At 37.3% G+C, this 24,678-nt stretch overlaps 1 protein-coding gene across 1 annotated transcript in view; it reads right to left on the bottom strand.

Moving 5' to 3' along the window:
* Nucleotides 1-4,841: 4,841 nt before the first annotated feature.
* Nucleotides 4,842-24,678, bottom strand: part of LOC126237544 (sodium-independent sulfate anion transporter-like) — a 71,754-nt gene continuing 51,917 nt past the window's right edge. The window contains exons 9-12 of the mRNA XM_049947730.1: nt 19,097-19,242; nt 16,511-16,675; nt 5,301-5,454; nt 4,842-4,921 (exon numbers count right to left, since the gene is read on the bottom strand). Of these exons, the coding sequence (XP_049803687.1) occupies nt 4,857-4,921; nt 5,301-5,454; nt 16,511-16,675; nt 19,097-19,242 (530 nt within the window). The 3' untranslated portion in view covers nt 4,842-4,856. The remainder of the gene's footprint in view (nt 4,922-5,300; nt 5,455-16,510; nt 16,676-19,096; nt 19,243-24,678) is intronic.

The raw sequence follows: 24,678 nt of genomic DNA, 5'->3' as shown, positions 1-24,678 counted from the left end.
CAAGTTCCTAACACCAGAATCTGCTTCCTGCCTTTTATACAGGTTCCAGATTGATCTTCTGTCCCTCCAATCAAGATTTTTTTCCTTCATTGTTCAGAATAACAATTTCCAATTAACCACGTCAAATGCTTTTTCTAAATCTATAAAGATCAAGTAGATTTTCCTTTTAACTTCAGTTCGTCTTTCTAATACCTTCCTCAGAGCTAGTATTGCATCTCTAGTTCCTTTTCCGGATCTGAAACCAAATTGGTCTTCTCCTAGGTGTTGAGAAAATGTCTTAAACTTCTTCTAGCAAAGTAGGGAATATTATAGAGTGATTGATAATGTTGTTAAACTATTTCATATTATAAATTATGTTTTGCATTATTATAACCAATAGTACATTGTAGGAAGAGTATAAATACTCGGTCTTGAGTATTGTTAGGGCAGATGAGTGTTGGGCCCACTAGAGGACAGATCTGTGTGTATAGTTGAGATAAGTTCTTGGTTCATGATTCAGGTTTGGATTTACGATAGAGCAACTCGTGTTGGACATTGTCTAAAACAGCGTATTAGACCAGTGCAGTGACAGATTATTTCGGAGTGTTAAACAGTTTGATTTAATATCGCAAAAGGCAGTATGATATGTGACTTTATATTCGTACTTTGTTGAGTGAGTATAAGTGTTGAACAATGCAATGGACCTCACACACGCATTTCTATCAGATTACTGCATCTGGACTATTTAATATCACCAGTGTAGTATGTGCTACCATCTGTTAGCTGTAGTAGTAACAACGAGGCTTATTACACCGAAGATTGATCATGAGCTCATAAGAATACAGGTTTTGAAGTGAATAAATCTACGTACTTACTTTACTTCTGTTGTGACCTACTTCATTGTAGTGAAATCCATTATGGTATCCTGTATTTATTGAACAAGCATATTTTATCTCATGTATGCAGTCATCGAGGGAGACTGAAGGCAAGATATTCACAGGTATTTAAACCATTTTTAACCACTCACTAACTGGTGGGACGTTACAGACTGAATACTGTCTGGCTTTGTTGTGAGTACAAGATGTGGTTTTGGAAGTATATAAATGGGGTAGAGATGAATGGGGAATCATTCAAGCAACAATACAGGCTGCCAATAGAGAAATGAACTGAGATAAGTGACTGTGGCAAAGGGCAGATTTTTATAGCAGAAAAATCTCAGAATTGGTGAAGTCAGTTGGCTGTTCATGTGCTACTATAAAGTGGATCTACAGAAAATGGTTGGATGGTGACATCCCAAGTAGGCAATAAGGTGTTGAATGCCCACACATCATCTCAAAATGAGAAGGTAAACAACTTGGCCACTCTGTAAAGCAGGGCAGGCATTGATCTGTGGCAGATCTGGAGACAGCACAATGTTTGTGGAGGCAAAAGTGCTTTGTACCATACCATTCAGGTCGATCACCGAGGGCGGATATGCCACTATCCAGGCAAATGGCAGTTTGAAACATGCACGGCATCACTTGCACACATTATTGGAGACAGTGTTATATTATCTGTTGTCGGGGGGGGGGGGGGGGCAGTAGTGTGGTCTTCCATGAGACCTATGGTAGAGATTGAAGACACCATGATACTAAGGAATACGAGAACATTATTGTGGGTCACCTACATTCCTTCATGTGAGGACAGTGCCAGAATTGTGCTACTGCGGTTCGAGGTCACCATATTTGTCTAACCTAAACCTGGTGGAAATCATCTGGGATACTAGCAGGTGCCAGCTCCACACCCACAAACAACTGACCCATAATTTACAGGAATTGCATGATCTCTGTGTAGACTTCTGGTACCACATACCTCTGAAAACCTAACAAGGACCTGTGAAATGCATGCCTCACAGAATCACTACTATATTGTGTTCCAAAGGTTGACCAACATGCTATAAAGCAGGTGATCATAATGTTTTTGTTCATCAGTGTGTAGTCATGATGGTGAATATATACCTATATTACATCAATACAAATTGTTTAAAACTCAGAAATTGTCTTTATTGGCATAACAGAAACTATAAATATTTTTCAAGTAAATTATACATGATGATCTTGGAAAATGTTTGGCATACACCATTTAAAAACATAGGATGCTCTTTTGCACAACATGTTTTACTGTATACAAAATATTTAAAAACATTCTAATATTTTTAAAATGAGAAAACAAGGCAATCACTAATTGTGACAAAGAATTATTTATTTGCCAGCATAAAAATCAAATATCAAAACTATCTTTTCAAAATCAGAAACATTTATAAGGAGATTTGTTTTTAATGCTGTAAGATGAAGGTGCTAGAATAATCAATTTGAAATACACTGAAGCGCCAAAGAAACTGGAATAGGGATGCGTATTCAAATACAGAGATATGTAAATAAGCAGAATACGGCACTGCGGTCGGCAGTGCCTATATAAGACAACAAGTGTCTGTTGCCGTTGTTAGAATGGCTACTGTTGCTACAGTGGCAGGTTATCAAGATTTAAGTGAGTTTGAAAGTGGCGTTATAGTCGGTGCATGAGCGATGGGACACAGCATCTCCGAGGTAGCGATGAAGTGGGGATTTTCCCATACAGCCATTTCACAAGTGTATCATGAATATCAGGAATCTGGTAAAATATCAAATCTTCAACATTGCTGCAGCTGGAAAAAGATCCTGCAAGAATGGGACCAACAATGACTGAAGAGAATCATTCAACATGACAGAAGTGCAACCCTTCTACAAATTGCTGCAGATTTCAATGCTGGGCCATCAACAAGTGTCAGCGTGTGAATCATTCAACGAAACTTCATTGTTATGGGCTTTCAGAGATGATGGCCCACTCATGTACCCTTGATGACTGCATGACACAAAGCTCTATGCCTCATCTGTGTCTGTCAATACTGACATTGGACTGCTGATGACAGGAAACATGTTGCCTGGTCAGACGAGTCTTGTTTCAAATTGTATCGAGTGGATGGATGTGTATGGGTATGGAGACAGCCTCATAAATCCATGGACCTTGCATATCAGCAGAGGACTGTTCAAGCTGGTGGAGGCTCTGTGATGATGTGGGGCATGTGCAGTTTGAGTGATATGGGATCCCTGATAATGTCTAAATATGACTCTGGCAGGTGACACATACGTAAGCATCCTTTCTGATCACATGCCTCCGTTCATGTCCATTGTGCATTCCAACGGACTTGGGCATTTCCAGCAGGGCAATGGTACACCCCACATGTCCATGATTGCTACAGAGTGGCTCCAGGAACACTCTTCTGAGTTTAAACACTTTCGATGGCCACCAAACTCCCCAGATATGAATATTATTGAGCATATCTGGGATGCTTTGCAACATGCTGTTCAGAAGAGATCTCCAACCCCTCATACTACGGATTTATGGATAGCCCTGCAGGATTCATGGTGTCAAATCCCTCCAGCACTCCATCAGAAATTTGTCAAGTCCATGCAGCAACATGTTGCGGTACTTCTGTGTACTCACGTAGACCCTACATGATATTAGGCAGGTGTACCAGTTTCTTTGGCTCTTCAGTATATAATCTGCACCGTTAGTTGAGAGACGAGCAACTGAAATAATCAGCAGTGCAGGAAAATGAAATCATTATATTACTTATCTAAAAATTTATAGCCTCCAGTTCACTGTTGTAAATTAGAAAGCTAATGGATAATAGGGCTACATTTCCTGAAAAAAAGAAAATAAATTCTTATATGTTTTCTGCAGTAACCCTGGCTACACAGACAAAAACACTATACTGTTGATGAAATGAGTCATCAGTTAAAGAGGATGTGTGTAATCACCAGACTATATTTAACAAAAAGCAGTTAATTCTGTATTTGAATTGCTATACATAAAGTAAGTACATGCTAAGGCTTGGACTCAGTTTCGCTGTAGTTGTTCAGTGGATAATGTCTAACCACATGAATTTGTGTACAATACACATAAACCAAGCCTAGCAATTAGTAGAATGAGAGGCAACTTCCAGCAAGAATGCTTGACAAGATACTGACAAGAACTCATTGTAACATCCTTATAAATTGTTCAATGTTGCAATTATGACAATAACAAATTAATTGTACAGTATCTGAGTACACTGTTTCTTTAAATCCTTAACATGCAGTTCATTGCTGCCCTTACTTCTGCAGAATTATGCAGATTGCCCTTACAGATATATCCAAAATTCTTAAACCAGTATTTGTTCATTATTTTCAGCACAATAGGCTGATATTGGTTTCTGAGATGTATCAGCATCTTATAACTGGGTTTCCAAGCCAGTCACAATGGAACTTTGAGAACAGGTGCAGTTTTAATCCAAATGTTAGGAGAAGCATCTAGCATATGCTTGTACAGTTGAAATTTTTGCTCCATGTACTGTATTACAACACTGTTTCATTAATAATGACACAGTCCCAAATTAACATAAGTGGTCATAAAGATTGGCAGTGTTTATCTGACAAATCAGTTCAAAGCAAATGCCTCACAGCTTTCTTTTTGTGGAAAGTTAGTGTGTAACACATCTGATTTATCTACTGATATTGTCACTGTTGTAACGACAGACACTTTTGTACTTAGGCATTTCAGAAGAAAGTAAATGTATTATTGGTTTTTAGCTTTGTACATACAACTACCTAATAACATATTTTGGCCTTATTTCAGTTGTGTTGAAAAGCAGTTGGCGTGTATTTTGACTAGAACTAATATAAATATGTCTTCAGTTTCAGCACACATTTTGCTAATCTCATTTCTCAAATCATAATACTGATTCATACTTAAACATTTGCACTTGAGGAAGCTCCATTTTCAAGTTAATGAGGATTCTTGTAAGCTTCTTGTGGTAGTCATCCAGTACTAACAAAACTGAGTTCAGAAATACCGTTACGTGCAGCCATGTACTTTTTGTGAGCTGTGAAACAAAACACAAATTAATTCACATATTTGAGCTTTTTTGTACTTACAGATACAGGAAATATTTTAAACCTCTAATAAATCAACTATAACAGTTAAAAACACACGACATGAAAATATTACAAAAGACTGGCCCCTGACGAACGAGTATATTAGTCCTGGTGTAGGGAACTGGTGAACCCATCACCCATTGGGAACCATTGCAGGCAGCCTCCAAAGTACTGGCAGGAAAACTATGTTTAAAGTACAGCAAGCTAGAGTAAACAATGTACATGTGCTTGAAATCCTTTTCAGATACTTGAGTGGAATGTTATTAATCAGTGACAAACAGTTTCAGAATTGAAAAAATTACAAACAACTGTGGAAGTAGATCTTACCTCTGATAAGACTCTCCAGTTCATTCTGATCATGATAAACAACAAATTCTGTTGGATGTAGTCCTTGGAACATCTTCACTATACTTGGCTTTAGTTTATAGAAGAAAAGTGGCTGTTGTCTTTTGCTGAAGTCATGTGTAAGGCAGTCAATCACCTGTAAGTAGTGGACAACTAAATTTCTTTCATTCTGAGATGAGGTCACTGGTACACTATGCTATCACATTAGGCTAAAACAACATACTTATTGTGATGAACGTAACAGGCATCATAAGGCACACAATTACTTATCATTTCAACTAGCAAAACCAAGTCCTAACAGAAAATAGGTATTTTACCCTGGCTTTCTATTTAATGTGACACATTATGGCTTTAATTGGGTATACATATTCCCATTAAAGTGGCACTTCCTGTGAAGACAAAGTAAAAATAAGAAATTAATTTACTGTGAGAAACTCCTAGACAGAATATAATTAATACAGCAACAAAAGAACAGAGTATGTGTGTGTGTGTGTGTGAGATAGTGTGTGTGTGTGTGTGTGACATCTCTCCCTCTTCTTGTGTGGGCTTTACTCAATCATATAGTGCCACCTTACTTTCAGGTACTGCTAATTAGAATTGTGGTCTTCATGAAAACTTTACTGGGTGCACAACCACATTACACCACTGTCATATTCACCAATGTTTAAGTCATTGTTCTAAATGTTATTCATTATGGCGGATGTGTACGAAATTCAGATCTAATATATTGAGATTTTATTCTGCCCCTAGTATCAGTTATCAGGCAAATTACTAAACTCAGTTTGTGACTAACTGGATGGACGGCATGGGCACAAGTGGGAAAGGAGGTGATGTTATTTACTGACAGTAGTTTTTATTTCTATTTCTGTTGTCTGGCATTCATGAATGAGGAGGATGCTAGTACTGACACACTAAGTGGGGTTTTCTTGTAACCACTGTCAACCTGTAAACTGACTATTTCTGACAGCTAAAAGACAATGCAAGCCCACATCCATAATTTTACTACATCAGTCATCTCTTCTACTTTTGTCTTAAGGGCTGCGTAGCAAGTATGCAAGATTTTGAAAACAGTATAGTTTTGTTACACACACAGTATGATGTTCTGCCAAAAAGACTTGCTGTGTTGTCCAGTCTGAATGTTTGCCTCATGCTTCATGAAGCATGTTCTAATGACTTGGATATAAGTGAAAAAATACATCGGTGGTCATTGTTATCCTCAAAAAAGCTTTCCTGGGTAATGACCATGTCATCAGAGTTTTATGCTAATGTTTTGGCCATTGCTGCATGTGGCTTTTGTCAGGCTGGTGATCCATTGGCACATTCAGATCTGATATTTCATTGTCTTTGTAGTATCAATTGCCAAGAATGTTACTGAGCCTGATTTTTGATTCGATGATTGGAGTGAGAAGCCAGGGGTTGATTGTTATTGCTAGCATTCATGAGGGTGCCCCATTGTGGATGATGACAAACAGTGCATTGTCATAGCCACCAACAAGAACTTTGGTAGTAGTAGTAGTAGTAGTAGGAGTACTGTAGTTTATCACTATACTCACCTACTTCTCATCCATCAGTATTAGTCAGTAACTCTCAATAAAGGGGAGCTGACCCCACCTCCCACAGAATCAAAAATAGAGTTCAGTAACAACTGAATAGAGTTAGGATGAAATGTTAGAAAATGAGATCTTTATATTTTACCGGCCCAATACCTTACCATGATGAATGGCATTTGCAACAACAGCCAAAATAGTAGTCTGTATAGCAACACACCTAGAGAGTCACACGCTCAGACAAATTTTATTGAAGACTAGCAGAGTACGCGGCATGGTCCAGGTACATATTTATTCCAGTCACCTATTAATCCACCTCCTCCTTCCACCTTTCTCTGTCCACCTTCTCCACCCCTCATTCTCTGTCAATCTCCTTCTGCCCCCCTCTCTGTCCATCTCCTCCTGCCCCTCTCTATCCATCTCCTCCTGCTTCCTCTCTCTGTCAATCTGTTACTCCCCCCTCTGTCCAGCTGCTCCTTCGCTCTCTGTCCATGTTCATCTTCCCCTTCTTATTCAATCTCCTCCTCCATCTCCTCCTCCTCCTCCTCTTCTCTTTGTCACTCTCTTCCTCCCCCTCTCTTTGCCAGTCTCCTCCTCCCCCTCTGGCAAGGAAAGCATTTCTGAAGAAGAGAAATTCGTTAACATCAAGTATAGATTTAAGTGTCAGGAAATCTTTTCTGAAAGTATTTGTATGGAGTGTAGTCATGTATGGAAACGAAACATGGACAATAAATAGTTTAGACAAGAAAAGAATAGAAGCTTTCGAAATGTGGTGCTACAGAAGAATTCCAAAGATTAAATGGGTAGATCACATAACTAATGTGGAGGTACTGAACAGAATTGGGGAGAAGAGGAATTTGTGGCACAACATGACTAAATGAAGGCATCGGTTGGTAGGACACATCCTGAGGCATCGAGGGATCACCAATTTAGTATTGGAGGAAAGCATGGAGGGTAACAATTGTAGAGGGAGACCAAGAGATGAATACCCTAAGCAGATTCAGAAGGATGTAGGTTGCACAGGATAGAGTAGCATGGAGAGCTGCATCAAACCAGTATCTGAACTGACAACAACAACAACAGAAATAATTGGAAGAAAAGACAGTTAATTTTAAAAACAAAATAGAGAGAGTGCTTATGTCTTTTTGAAAATGCACTGCAGTCAAGCAGATTAAGTGTAATAGAGCCATCTGTTAGGCTTTACAGAAATTGCTATCACGTAAAAGACAGAAAGATATAGAAAAAATTTTAAAAACAGCTGTAGAATCCATAAAATATTTACATGAATGTAACTTCGGTAGCACAAATCTATGAGATTAGAAGAAAACGATGTTTGAAAACTAGAAGCAGGGAAAATATAGTACAAAATAGAAGAATCAAAATTCCACAAGCAGTGGATTGAAACCATTGAAAAAATTTTTGTTACGTAGATGTAAGTGTACATTGAGGATAAGGCCATTGTTCTTTGAATATGGTTGAAAATCTCCAACTATTTGAGTACATTGAGGCTATGACCTTTCCTTTCCATATGTAAACTGGAAATTTCTTCAATGGGTTTCAATTTGTGTCCAGAAATTAGAAGATGATCAGCAAAAGTGGTGTGGAATTGTGTACATTAGTGCTTCTTTTTCCCAACAAATGTTCTTTGTATCTGACACTAAAAGACCTTCCAGTTTGTCCTATATAATAAACGAGACACGTATCACAAGTGATTTTACACACTCCTGAGTAATGTTTCTTAACAGTGGACTCGAGATTGTGAATGCAATGTTTTTGGAAATTGTTGTTGTTCTCGGAATAGGCAACTTTGAATCCATATTTCTTTATCAGTAGATGACAAATTTTATATGAAATATGGCCAAAAAATGAAATGATAAACCATTTTTGTACTGTTACTGTCAGGAATAGTACTGCTGCCTAAAGTGGTCACTTCAGAGGCAGTTTTCACTTTGGACATCTTGTCAACTAATGTGGGATCATAGCCATTATAAATTGCAAATAGTTTTTATTATGTTCATCTCTTCATTAAGCTTGTCAGGTGACGAACGTACAGAGACTGCACGATGAATGGCTGAATAGAAAAATGCTTTCTTATGGGAATGAGGGTGCACTGAACTAGTGGACACAGTTCGATCTGTATTAGTGGCTTTCCAAAAATTACAAAAAGAAAGTCTGTCATTGTCAATAGCAATATTGATTAAGCTGAGGATGGTTATTCTCTAACTCATAAGTGAAGCTGTCTTTTTTTTTTTTCCCATGAAGACTGTTAATAATTTCAAACAACTGCTGAATTCCTTCCAGCAAATTAATGAAAATATCAGCCAAATGCCTGCCAGTGGGTTACCCACTGTGAGACCATCAGGCTGGTGGCATAATTTGTCACTGACTTGAGCATCACTGCTTTAAATTCTGGCCGTTGCTTTTCAGCAATGCAATTTTAAGTAACCTTTGTGCATCATGAAAAGTGTCATCTTGGTTAATGTGCTTCTTGTCATACTTAATATTCTAAGTATTATTTTATATATTTAGCAAAATTTCCTTCCGATTAAGACACCCTAGTATATATTGAAATCTAGGTCAATATACCTACCAGTTGCATGTAACCGGTTGGCTGCGTAATCCTATGTTGAAGCTAGTATACGGTTGCTGAGTAACAGCTGTGTTCAAAACTGTATTTCTACCAGCTCAGGTGTTTAAGGCTGTGACAAAGTAGTCCAAGTATAAAGACATAAGAAGAAAATGGTTAAACACAGGTATTGCTATTAATTTTATTAAGCATGGTGAAGAAAACGGACTTTTCCAGCTTACGTTGAATCCCATGCTAACATCAGAAAGTGCATGTAGAATCCAAAACGTTTTCAGTATCCAGTTAAAAAAATTATTTCTGAGAAAAACATTGCTTTATACTTGTAAAAGAACAGATTAAATGAACAGGCCTATGGTTTGTATCTTGAGCTCATTAAAATTTTTCCCATACATTTTAATTTTTGCCTTGATGCATTTTGGGATTTTATTAATGACAGGTTGGATAACTGCAAGAATTGTAATGCAGAAAACTTGAGAAGAAACTGGCTAATCTTAAAAGCTTTTTATCTGTAAAAAAAGCCTGGTCAGAGCAAAAATTTTTCAACAGAATTTTGAATAAGACTGAAATAGATTTTACACCAGAAGAAACTGCCTTGTTGGAAAAAGGACTTAAATACAATGTAATGCCTAACGTGTCAGATAAAAATGTTGTAGAAAATATAATTGTAGATGTTAAAATAGGCCTTGATAGCGTCAAAGTAGAAGCTTCTTGAGAAATGAGAGTAGCTCATCATGTATGTAGTATTTTTGAGAAACATGCACTTAAGATTTCCTGTCAATGTGATTGTGATAAGAAACTGATTAAAAATATAGTTGTTAAGCTAAAAGAAAATGATGCCCTTATAAGGAAGTCTGACAAAGGGAATGCTGTAATCAATACTACTCAGAACGAATAGGTCTAAAACTCTACGATTTTTTGAGGAGAATAATTTTTCCAAAGTAGAAGAGATTCTGACCACCATGATACAAAAAGAAATTAGGCTTGCTGTTAACAGTACTACGCATTTGCTCAAACCATTTCATGAAAAACAGCTTATTAATATGAATCCACAGGCCCAAAATTGCATTCCCAGTTTAAGGTACATAAAAGTCACCATCTGATACATACGATTGTGAACAGTATGAACAGTGCATGTCATGAGTTACCAAGCTATCTTCACGAAAAAATAAAAAATCCTTTGCTTTTCAAAAAAATTATTCTGTTGTCAACAGTCAAAATCCAGCCACTAAAATCAAAGATCTGCGGTGTGACCAAGATACTAAGCTGCTTTCATTAGATATTACGAACCTTCATAGTAACATACCTGTTCAAACAAACATTGATATCATTGAAAAAACTTACGTACTTTTAAAAAAGATATTTCAGATGAGCAAATCACTGACCTAATTCATTTGCTAAGAACAGTAGTAAGATACAATTATTTTGTTTTCAGTGGCAAATTGTACCATCAGCCTAATGACCTGGCAATGGGTAACTCACTGGCAGTCATCTTGGCTGATATTTTCATTGATTCACTAGAAAAGAAAGCCATCAATAATTTTTCAGCTGCTGATCTTGGTATTTTGTCTTATTCTTGGTATGCAGATGACATTTTGATCATATACAGCGGTTCCTGGGAAGGATTTTGACACTTGTCTGAAATTTTAACAGTCTTCATGAAAAAATCAGCTTCACTTGTGAGTTAGAAAATAACAACTGTCAGCATATTTACTTGGACCTCAGTATTGCTATCGACGATGATGGACTTTCTTTCCAGACACAAACCGAAACCCGTTGAAGAAATTTCCACTTTACACAGAGAAAGGAAAGGTCATAGGCTTGATGTACTTGAAGAGCTGGAGATTTTCAAGCACATTTCTAAAAACGATGGCCTTATCTTTAGTGAACAGTTACAATTATGTAACACAAATTTTTTCAATGTTTTTAATCTACTACTTGGTGGAATTTTGATTCTTCTGTTTTATACTATATTTTCTGTGCTTCTGATTTTCAAACACAATTTTCTTCTAATCTCATATATATGTGCTACTGAAGTTACCTTCATGCAAATATTTTGTGGAGTCTACACCGGTTTTTGAAATTTTTCCTATATCATTCTGTCCTGTACCTAACAGTAATTTCTGTAAAGCCTAACAGATGGCACTATTATGCTTAATCTGCTTGACTATTGTGCACTTTCAAAAAGACATTAAGCTCTCATTATATTTGTTGTTGTTGTTGTTGTGGTCTTCAGTCCTGAGACTGGTTTGATGCAGCTCTCCATGCTACTCTATCCTGTGCAAGCTTCTTCATCTCCCAGTACCTACTGCAACCTACATCCTTCTGAATCTGCTTAGTGTATTGATCTCTTGGTCTCCCTCTACGATTTTTACCCTCCACGCTGCCCTCCAATGCTAAATTTGTGATCCCTTGATGCCTCAAAACATGTCCTACCAACCGATCCCTTCTTCTAGTCAAGTTGTGCCACAAACTTCTCTTCTCTCCAATCCTATTCAATACCTCCTCATTAGTTACGTGATCTACCCACCTTATCTTCAGCATTCTTCTGTAGCACCACATTTCGAAAGCTTCTATTCTCTTCTTGTCCAAACTAGTTATCGTCCATGTCTCACTTCCATACATGGCTACACTCCATACAAATACTTTCAGAAACGACTTCCTGACACCTAAATCTATACTCGATGTTAACAAATTTCTCTTCTTGAGAAACGCTTTCCTTGCCATTGCCAGTCTACATTTTATATCCTCTCTACTTCGACCATCATCGGTTATTTTACTCCCTAAATAGCAAAACTCCTTTACTACTTTAAGTGTCTCATTTCCTAATCTAATTCCCTCAGCATCACCCGACTTAATTTGACTACATTCCATTATCCTCGTTTTGCTTTTGTTGATGTTCATCTTATATCCTCCTTTCAAGACACTGTCCATTCCGTTCAACTGCTCTTCCAAGTCCTTTGCTGTCTCTGACAGAATTACAATGTCATCGGCGAACCTCAAAGTTTTTACTTCGTCTCCATGAATTTTAATACCTACTCCGAATTTTTCTTTTGTTTCCTTTACTGCTTGCTCAATATACAGATTGAATAACATCGGGGAGAGGCTACAACCCTGTCTCACTCCTTTCCCAACCACTGCTTCCCTTTCATGCCCCTCGACTCTTATAACTGCCATCTGGTTTCTGTACAAATTGTAAATAGCCTTTCGCTCCCTGTATTTTACCCCTGCCACCTTCAGAATTTGAAAGAGAGTATTCCAGTCAACATTGTCAAAAGCTTTCTCTAAGTCTACAAATGCTAGAAACGTAGGTTTGCCTTTTCTTAATCTTTCTTCCAAGATAAGTCGTAAGGTCAGTATTGCCTCACGTGTTCCAACATTCCTACGGAATCCAAACTGATCTTCCCCGAGGTCAGCTTCTACCAGTTTTTCCATTCGTCTGTAAAGAATTCGCGTTAGTATTTTGCAGCTGTGACTTATTAATCTGATAGTTCGGTAATTTTCACATCTGTCAACACCTGCTTTCTTTGGGATTGGAATTATTATATTCTTCTTGAAATCTGAGGGTATTTCGCCTGTCTCATACATCGTGCTCACCAGATGGTAGAGTTTTGTCATGACTGGCTCTCCCGAGGCCATCAGTAGTTCTAGTGGAATGTTGTCTACTCCCGGGGCCTTGTTTCGACTCAGGTCTTTCAATGCTCTGTCAAACTCTTCACGCAGTATCTTATCTCCCATTTCGTCTTCATCTACATCCTCTTCCATTTCCATAATATAGTCCTCAAGTACATCTCCCTTGTATAAACCCTCTATATACTCCTTCCACCTTTCTACCTTCCCTTCTTTGCTTAGAACTGGGTTTCCATCTGAGCTCTTGATATTCATACAAGTGGTTCTCTTCTCTCCAAAGGTCTCTTTAATTTTCCTGTAGGCAGTATCTATCTTACCCCTAGTGAGACAAGCCTCTACATCCTTACATTTGTCCTCTAGCCATCCCTGCTTAGCCATTTTGCACTTCCTGTCGATCTCATTTTTGAGACGTTTGTATTCCTTTTTGCCTGCTTCATTTACTGCATTTTTATATTTTCTCCTTTCATCAATTAAATTCAGTATTTCTTCTGTTACCCAAGGATTTCTATTAGCCCTCGTCTTTTTACCTACTTGATCGTCTGCTGCCTTCACCACTTCATCCCTCAGAGCTACCCATTCTTCTTCTACTGTATTTCTTTCCCCCATTCCTGTCAATTGTTCCCTTATGCTCTCCCTGAAACTCTCTACAACCTCTGGTTCTTTCAGTTTATCCAGGTCCCATCTCCTTAAATTCCCACCTTTTTGCAGTTTCTTCAGTTTCAATCTGCAGTTCATAACCAATAGATTGTGGTCAGAATCCACATCTGCCCCAGGAAATGTCTTACAATTTAAAACCTGGTTCCTAAATCTCTGTCTTACCATTATATAATCTATCTGAAACCTGTCAGTATCTCCTGGCTTCTTCCATGTATACAGCCTCCTTTCATGATTCTTGAACCAAGTGTTAGCTATGATTAAGTTATGCTCTGTGCAAAATTCTACAAGGCGGCTTCCTCTTTCATTTCTTCCCCCCAATCCATATTCACCTACTATGTTTCCTTCTCTCCCTTTTCCTACTGACGAATTCCAGTCACCCATGACTATTAAATTTTCGTCTCCCTTCACTACCTGAATAATTTCTTTTATCTCGTCATACATTTCATCTATTTCTTCATCATCTGCAGAGCTAGTTGGCATATAAACTTGTACTACTGTAGTAGGCATGGGCTTTGTGTCTATCTTGGCCACAATAATGCGTTCACTATGCTGTTTGTAGTAGCTAACCCGCTCTCCTATTTTTTTATTCATTATTAAACCTACTCCTGCATTACCCCTATTTGATTTTGTATTTATAACCCTGTAATCACCTGACCAAAAGTCTTGTTCCTCCTGCCACCGAACTTCACTAATTCCCACTATATCTAACTTTAACCTATCCATTTCCCTTTTTAAATTTTCTAACCTACCTGCCCGATTAAGTGATCTGACATTCCACGCTCCGATCCGTAGAACGCCAGTTTTTTTCTCTCCTGATAACGACGTCCTCTTGAGTAGTCCCCGCCCGGAGATCCGAATGGGGGACTATTTTACCTCCGGAATATTTTACCCAAGAGGACGCCATCATCATTTAATCATACAGTAGAGCTGCATGTCCTCGGGAAAAATTACGGCTGTAGTTTCCCCTTGCTTTCAGCCGTTCGCAGTACCAGCACAGCAAGGCCGTTTTGGTTAATGTTACAAGGCCAGATCAGTCAATCATCCAGACTGTTGCCCCTGCAACTACTGAAAAGGCTGCTGCCCCTCTTCAGGAACCACACGTTTGTCTGGCCTCTCAACAGATACCCCTCCGTTGTGGTTGCACCTACGGTACGGCCATCTGTATCGCTGAGGCACGCAAGCCTCCCCACCAACGGCAAGGTCCATGGTTCTTGGGGGGGGCATCATTATATTTAGTTTTTCAAAAACTCATTATATTTAGTTTTTGAAAATTGACTGTATTTTTTCTAGTCATTCCTGTTATAATGTTTCAAATGGCCACAGTTAGTGTCTGCATCTGATAGGTGGCGCAACTCATATTGTTTTCTTGCATGCAGTGTAAGCCATTGGGCAGTCAGTCTGATGTTGTTCCAAGAGCATACATGGAAAAGGCTACAATGTTTTATTTTACTTTTGACTTGAGCACAGCTGCTCTAAATCTGACCATTGTTTTTTAGCAATGTAATTTTATTAAAGTAACTTTTATATGCCATGAAAATTGTTGTCTTGGTTAATATGTTTTTTGTCATACCTAATGTTCTATGTATAATGTTATAGGATTTAGCAAAATTTCATTCTGATGAAGACACCGTAATAGGTGTTGAAACCTAGGTTAGTGTACGTACCAGTTATGTGCAACTGGTTGGCTGTACAATCCTATGTTGAGGCTCTTAGATCCATTAAGTCATGGTGATGAGCATGCTCAGCAGCTGAACTGTGAGTGCCCCCATGATGTACAATTCTTCTGTGTCAAAGGCAAAATTTCAGGTGTTGCCAACAGACACATTTAAAAACTACAAAAACGATACCTAGCTCTGACAACTGTTAGTGCCTTCCTCAGGCTGGAACCTAGGAACCTAAAGTTCTAGGTACATTAATCTCAATCTGGGACTTCTCCATTCCAGCTTTTCCCAACTTGTCCCTCTTTACTCCCTAATACAGGAATAAACAATTTTGAACGTTAAGTATTATTAATTCCATTTTTACATGAATTTTGCCTTCTGAAAGTAATAATAAATGGCTAGCCAGTTTGTATCCTGGTATATTTACAACTGTTCCAAGCAGAATTTCATTTTGAATGCAGGATGTACTCATCGTGGTTAGCACTTATTATCGTATGACCTTTAGTGCTTGTTCTCAAAGAACCTTGAACCCAGGTGAACACACTTGGCTAGCCTCAGATTTGTTTGTACGCATGAGACACATGCTCCCATAACACGTGCACATTGTCACTGGTTGTGGAATACAGCAATACCATGAAGTGTCCCCAGTGCCAAAAATCTGAGGGACTCTGGTCATGTGAATAAAAAGGCCACACTACTAGACAGCCTCGACTAAACTATTGCCTATCAATCATTAGTGTTAGGTACTCCCATGTGAGGTGCAGAAACTGAGGTAGTTCCCCAGTTTGCAGCATCCACATGTATTCGTTTTTATGAAAGGATAATATTCTCCAGTAGCTTGGCTAATTTGTTGTGCACAAACTGGTGATAAACAACACCTAATAATTTACCAGTGCCTGGTATGGTGCTGAGTGTGTTACCACAGTTTCTGCCCATACGCTGATACCAAAGTGAATCTAGTGCCTCACTTCCATGATTGCTTGAAGATTTATGTACATTTGCTCTGATGTGGTTACTGCTATTCTACGTCATGCATAACTAAAATACGAACTGTGAACTATGTCTCTTTGGTTTTAGAAATGTAACCAGTGAAAGTATAATATAATTTATTACCTTGGCTGCAGTGTAGTCTGATACAAATATATGTGAACAATTAATTACAACAGGCATATCATTCCTCATGCTTTGCTTCACCACCAAGTTGCGTACATATTCAACAGAAGGAAAAATAAGACACCTATCTGGAGTAAGTTCTAGGTAGTCAGTGCCCTCTGGAGTCTGAAATGAATGAGAAATTTATCATTAATGAGAATCTTAATAACCTGTTAAAATACTACAAGTAATTATTCATGGAAAAAGCGACTATGTTTATAGAAAGTACAAGAGTTATCACTTTTTGGTACAATATGTTCTTGTGCTAATTATTGGATAGTTGAAAGTAAATGGAAATGGAAGAAAATGTTAAATTCACCGGACATAAATTGAGCTTGGTAAATCTGAATTGGAACAAATGTTATCTACAATAAAATCTTGCTTTGCATCACACACCAGAGCATCATTTACACCATATTTTTTTTCTTTTTCCATCCCTCCCTTTCTAACATCCAAAATCCTCAAGATCCATCTATTTTACTGTCCCATTAACCTTCAGTTGCCTAAAAGACCTGTCTGCTTGTGTTCCTTTTATAGTATTTTCTTCTTTGAGTAGAATAGAATAGAATAGAAACTTTATTGTCACATAACTTGTCATATTTGATCAGACCAGTTTAAAGCTACTTCTAATTAAAAGTATGCAGTATAATTACAGGTATTTTGTAATTTTAAGTACCAAAAATGATTTAAAAGAATCACGTTGAAAATAAAGTAAAATTAAGAATAAGTATTTATTTAAAGTACTTTTTCAGAATAAAATGTAACATCAGGCACAGTTATTTGTGACAGTCAGTCATAAATTCTTCTACACTGTAATAATATTTACTTGCTAGGTATTTTTTTAAATGATGTCCAAATTCTTCTGGTTCATAATTTTTAAATTTTTCACAGACTTTATTTCCCAGCCTCATACCCATATAGTGAGGTGTCTTCTCCAACAGTTTTAGCCTATGAGTTGGTAACTTATACAGATATTTGTTTCTTGTTTCATAATCATGCTGAAAAAGGTTATCATCAAAAAGTCATGGGTTTTATTTAGAAAACTTAATTGTCTCAGAGATATAGAGACCAGGAACAGTTGTAAGATGAACAGAGATCTGCACGATTGTCTTTTTTCTGCACCTGCCATGACTCTAATGATTTTTTTCTGTAGCCCAAAGACTCTCTGTAAGTTTGTTTTCCCTGATCCCAAAAAAATTATACCATATCTAATCACAGATACAAAATATGCAGGATATACAACTTTTTTGACTGGTCTTTCTATTTTACTGCTTATAACATTCATTGCAAATATTAGAGTATTTAGATGGTGACACATGGCATGTACATAGTCTGTCCATGATAAATTCTTGTTCATCATTATACCTAGAAATTTGGTACAGTTTGTGGTGGCAAGGTGGTTGTCTTCATAAGGTATTTCTAGTATATCCTGTACAGCTCGTTTTGTGGTAAAGTGAATGATTTGTGTCTTTGTTAGATTTAATTTCAGACCATTATTTCTCACCCAGGCCTCAATTTCAGCCAGAGACTGCTGAAGATGACTAATTAAATTTTCACTTTTCTTGCAACAGACTATTGCTGTAGAGTCATTCGCATAAAGAATAGTGTCTGAATTTATGTTAGTTGGTAGGTCATTTATATACTGTAATACAAGAATAATATTGGACCTAGGACAGATCCTTGTGGCATACTTTGTTCTGCCTTTTTCCAACCTGAGAAGAATCTCTTACCAGTTTCTTCTATTACTATTCTTTGTTTCCTGTTTAATAGGTAAGATGACATCCACCTCAGCGAATTTTCACTAAAACCATATTGTTATACTGAGTTCCTCTTCCACCTGTTTCGCTCCATTTCCTATGACTTTCAGCTGTGTTAAGTATCATTACAGCTCTTATTGTATTGTTACATTAGAGTCTTTGTTTATACTTATATTTTCATTCTTAGTTAAAATCTCAAAGATTTCCTTTTTCTCCTGTATCCTGATGTAATGGCGTGGACATCTTGATCAGTTATGATGAAAATCTCTTTAGTGGATGCATAGTAGTCTGTGCAGTAGTTCACCTGGGTATCCTGTTCTGGAAATTTTTTCTCGTACATTAATTGGGCCCTGAATATTTTATTCAGAACTTCACTCCTGAATCAACACCCACTGCTCCTGTCTGTGTTAGTTATCAGCCAGCTATGATGAGACAGAGATTATCTTTCTCTATCTACTTTTTGAATCTCTGATGAGACAGAGATTATCTTTCTCTATGTACTTTTTGAATCTTTCCATTTCAGTTCATTATCACGTGCTTCATTTCAAAATCATACTGGAATACATCTTTTTGACCATTTATTTTGAATAACCTAGCATTTCTCTTAGCATCTTGCATATTTTTTTCTCTGTGAAATTTTTCAATGTTGAAGGTGTAGTAACCTGTGATATTAATTCTGGAAGCTGATAATTCAGTTTTAAGTTCCGTGTTAGTCTGAATATGTTTGTTAAGTTAGTTTTACCACGTAAAAAGAGGATAAGGCAATATATCCAAATCTATAAATACTTACTTTATTTGTCTCAATATTTATTTTTGGACGTGCAACATTGTAAAGAATGAATAGTACATTCAAGCCAATGCCCACAAGGATGCCTAATTCCAGTTGCAGTATCAAACAGGCAAAAAATGTTGCAAATCCAGGGATAAGATCATTTTCTGGAAAGAAACAACATTTTAACTTTGCAGATTATAATCAGGTAATGAAGGTTGTGCAGTGTAACATAATTACTTCAGAGTTCTGTTACGTAACCTAGAAATAGTCATGTAGCATTAGCATCTGGCTGGCCCCAGTGAGTGGACAAGCTGCTTATTAAGCAAATTTATCTTTCAGGAGATAACATACTATATATATTTATTCATGCTTTATGTTACATCTTAAGGATAACCACATATCTGCTAAGATTACTGTTTGTATTTGTGTTGCTGATTTCTTGACACAAGGGAAATAGTGAACACTCCGCCTCTCAAGTAACACAAAGGTGACACTCTAGCTCAATGTCACATCCAACAGACAGACATAACAGTAAATGTGAAGAAAACAAAAATTCTTATTTTATCTAATTTATGATGTTAAGACAATTCAATTTCAGTCTTGGCAGTAGAAATTATGATCAATAACAATCATGTAGGGCCACAGAGCTTGAAGCAAGGTACCAAAATGTTGTATAAAGTTGAACAAAAATGTCAGAATCCCATGGAAGGAGTGCATTTTGATTAAATTATCTTAATATTGTTTTAAATCTGACTTCCACTGTTTTGTGTGTTATCAGCTAATGACTAAATAATTCCAAGCTTTAGAAAATTAGAGGCAAACATCTTGCTACCAGTTCTATCAGTAAATAGATATAATTGCCTGCTTTATTGATCACAAAAATGTGTTTGACAGTTTTAAATGCTACAACCAGCTTAAATTTAGTCAACATAATTTTACTACATCTACATGACTACTCTGCAGTTCACACTTAAGTGCGTGGCAGAGAGTTCTTTGGACCACTTTTTTGTTTCAGAAAAGCACTGGACAATTTTAACAAAGGAATCGAAATCAATGGTAGAGCTCATGCAGAATAAAAAGTTTTTGTCCTGAGTGCTGGGCAAGTCTACATGTTCTAAAAGAGGTGATGCCCTAGTTGACTGTGTCTACCAAACTGCACACTTAAAGTGTTCTTGCTATTTTTTTACTAAATCACATGTCATCACAGTCTTCAGGCATCATAGGTGCAGTAAAAGTTCTTCATTATCAGACATGTGTTACTATATGATTATATGCAATACCATCAAATTTTTGTCAGAAGGGGCAAATGAGGAAGCAAAAATGTCGCTAAAAAGTGTTTCTGAAATGGTTGCAGGAACTGTTAGCTACTCCTATCACACAATAAAGAGAATAAAAGAAGTGAGGGGAAACATAGTTTAAAGTACTTCCCAGTTCTTTTCTTCAGAAAAGATGCAAAATAAGGAGAGGAAAATTTTATATTCTGGTAATATTGACAAATGCATTGTCAAGGGACTGACAGATAACCACCACATGATACATATTGTTTATTTTACATTGTTGGTATTGTACTACATGGTGTTGTCTGGCACTCTTACATTTTTACACCTTTTTTTTGTTTGTTTTTCAAGATTGCCTTATGGAGCATTTGATCAGACTATGTTGCATTGGTCAGGGTGTAAATGACCCGGGACAACCGAGAGATCTGGGAAAAACCCAGGAATTTTTTCATCCAGGAGAAAACCAGGAAAAATCCGGGAATTTTTTAGAATTACAGGAATTTTTCATTGTTTTAGTTTTCAGTTAATTTTTTTTTTTGTAATTTTGACTGGTAAGAACCAATACTCTAACAAAGGATATTACTGAATCCTGCTACTACAGAATAATACTGCCGCAATAAAACATGAACTAGAGAAAAAAACGAAAATAAAACTTAAATTGTAAAGGAAATGCACCTTATACAACAACAAAACATGGTGCTCATACACGTGTCTGCCAACAGCAAAATGTGTCAAAGGCTTTCGGGAGACCATGCAATGCTTCATAACAACAAAGTGCCTCCAATGAGCGTGACGTCACAATTGTTTACATTTAGATTCGTTTTAGCAGTTATGAGTGGGCACTTGCGCATGCACAGGTGAGTCACAGATGAGTAGTACATTCTCCTGCTTCTGGCTAGAAATGTGGTTGTTGGCTGTGCAAGCAGTCGCAGCAAGCAGCTGGGAAAAATTTTACTCCCGCCCCCAACCTGCCAGATTCACACATGCACATCAGGCCCGGATCTATGGGGTGGGGGTGGGGGGGCAATTCATATTCTTGAGGAAAAAAACCTTGTTTGACAAAGCGCCTAGCATCCAGCGCACGTTGGTCTATCAATTACTCATATGATTTTGAAACACATCCCTGTTGGCTTTTGAATGAATCATAAATTGGTATTTGAATGCATGCATAGTGTATGTGATGTCTATGTCAGGGGAATCCTCGTCACATCTAGAAATAAACTTTCCTGCAGGCAAAAGGGGATGGGGAGTAAAGCTGTATGGGTGAATGCCAATTGCTGTCTGATTATGCGGTTGATTGGTTTTGCGAATGACCAGCGTTGTTATAATTACAAGAGAAATCCATATATTCAGACAACCAGAGTGGAAATAAATGACTAACAGGAATAACATGTAAGAAAGATTACCTATTGTCTCCTCAGTGTATCCAAGAAAATGAAATTTTGACAGAAAATATTTGGTCAGATTGCTACACTAATAAGGGCCAGTTGCACAGTCCCTGGTTAGCAGTCACTTAAGTTCCATTCTGGAAGTAGCACAGAAGACGCATTGCATGAACATGTAAAAACGCCTAACCGGAGAATAATCGTGCGATAACTAAACCGGTGACTCTGGCAGGGTTAGTGAAGTTAACCGGCGAATAAGTTTTCACAGTGGCAGGAATAGTTCCAGAATTAGTGATAACAAGATTGTTTGTTAGAACGAGGAAGGAGAAGAAACAAGGACATCACACAAATTATGGAAGAATATGATGATTCCAAATTTATATAAAAATTTTTTACTACTACGTTTTGATCTCATGCTTGATAAACTGGAGCGTATGAATGAAATGTGAAACTAACATAAATCTTTTTGCTTGTAGTAGGCGTAATAGGCATTTAATATTGGTACTTCTTGAATTATATTCTGTTATGTTATAAAAATGACCATTTTTGCCAAAACAGCCTGGTTTATTTGATGTGTGTTACAATTGCTGCAATATTAGAAAGGCCTATTTTGTTTTATCTAGCAGACAGTGACAAAATAGACGTAATCAGATCGAGAAACCACACCAGTCTTGAGTACTATTTGTATTAACAGCTTTTGCAGTATTAGGCAATGACATTTTGATTTTTCATGTAGCAAAAAGTTTGACAAACTTTGTTGAGGTAATAGATTCTTTCGCAGAAAGGAAATCACTCCATGTAAAGCTGTAGCAAGATTAGAGAGCAAAAAAATGCTAGGAGCTGAAGATTGAAGAAAAGTGTACTGTCTTGCTTGTCTCTTGTCTTTACTGGTTTTATGTATCCTATATTTAGTTTTATGTCAAGCAAAAGAGAAAGTTATTGCCTAATAATCAATAAAGAGTGCAATTTTTCTGAGCTCTTGTTCTCCCAATTACAAATAATCCCATCAAGTAATAATTGCGAGGTTTTTTAAGAGCTGCAGAATGTCAAACCGGCCAACTGGGAACAGGAGAGGCGCCACAGGACATTTTAATTTCCACTGTCCTGAATATAGTTTGATGCCATCCATTACAAAATATTGCGTTTCAATTCCACAGAACGAAATACAGTGACGTGTGGTAGAAGAATGCTGTGTGAAGAGGTGTGGTACTACACTTTGGCACACTTGTGGCCAAATAACATGTCTTACATTTCCTCGAGCACACTATGTTTTATGTATCAGACTCTTCAGAAAGATGTGCGCAACAAAATGAACATATTTTTGAAAATTCAATTTTTAAAAATTTTTTTACATCCTATGTCAAACGCTCGATGGAGGAGGGCGAGGGAGCGCCACTATCTAGTATTGCCCATTTGCAAAAATATTGTAGATCCGGAGCTGATGTGCTGAGCAGTCTGAATTATTGTGGGGAATTGTGTAATCTCCACATGACCCGTGTTTACATTTAGTGATTTTGCTGTTTCCTCTTCGTTTACTGCTCTCTCGTAAAATTAAAACAAAACGGATATCTGTGGCCGGGGGCTATCAAGTGAATTAAGACATTCACATAATTACGGAAGGCTAAAATATGTTATTAGTTTCAGATGGTTTTTTATTTCCATCTTTCTGACAGTCAAGCATTAATCACCTTGCAGAACAATGAAGTTATTTTTGTCAGTTTGCTAAAGAAATTTGGTTTTTAGTAATCTTTCCTGCTGAGGCAGTCAATGTATTTGAATGAAGAAATGTTTAATTCCACACTATTGGCTAGTTTCAACTGCTTGCTGCATTTCAAATGAACATTTTCATCTTCTGGCACGTATGGCATTATGCCATAATAAAGAACCAAACATGAGGCAATACAGTACTGGTGCTCCAAGAAAATTTTCATCCCGAAAACCACACTGTAAAGCTTAATATCAGGTCAAGACCTACTTCATTGGGAATCTGGACCTGTGTCATCGTAGCTGCGCAAGCACTGTGGCACCTGTTATCTGGTGCTCTCTGGCAACTACTACTTTCAAAGTAAATTTCCCTTTATGCAAGTTGGACTTTGTGGAAGAATGTACAATGAATTTCTTAAATCACAGAGTGTTTGACTCTCATTTTAAATCAACTCTTTGGTGACAAGCCATTTAGAGGAATTTCAAGCCCAGAGAAAATTGATGTACTACAGGAAGCCCTCTCTCCTCCCTGGTAACAAATTTATTTGTGGAGAACTGCAACGACAAGTCACTGGACTTGGCAAAAAATTTTGCTGGCACATTTGTGTGATATATCCTAAAGTGTAACATGCACAAAAAAGATCAACATTATATATGAAAGCTTACCTTCTCTTGCAGTATGTGAAATTCTGCTTTTCTAGTAGCAACACTATGTATATTATTGTAATTTAAAACATTAACTTTCCCAGTTTGTATATTAGTGCTACTTAACAGTGATGTTGCTATTGGCCAAGTGCATCACGTGCCCTATGGTCTGAATATCCGCTGTCATCGGCTGGCGAGATCACGTGACATGAGCTATGACTGGCTTACAAAAGCACATCGCAAACTCATTTTCAGTGGTTTGGAAAGTAACATGTGGTGTTTGGTGGGATTTGAATTTATACTTTTGTAATACGAAAATATGCAGCGTACATATTGCTGCCCATCAAAGATCTTTCCAAAACATGTTTCTTTCCCTGAGTTTCGTTTTCTAAAGTGCCGGAAAACTCTACACCTATGTATAAAATCATAACCATTCAAGGGATTGATAAGTTTTATAATTACAATGGAAAATCTAGTGTCATTTAACATAGAAAAAGTGTGTTTTCACCTGGGAGAAACCATATTTTTAACCGGGAAATCTGGGAATTTTTTTTCCTTGTCCGTGTATACACCCTGATTAGTTCATCCT

This window comes from Schistocerca nitens, chromosome 2 (genome assembly GCF_023898315.1).
Source record: "Schistocerca nitens isolate TAMUIC-IGC-003100 chromosome 2, iqSchNite1.1, whole genome shotgun sequence".
NCBI classification, from domain to species: domain Eukaryota; kingdom Metazoa; phylum Arthropoda; class Insecta; order Orthoptera; family Acrididae; genus Schistocerca; species Schistocerca nitens.
Note: the sequence above shows the minus strand (reverse complement) of the source record. Positions and strands in the feature narration are given on the sequence as shown.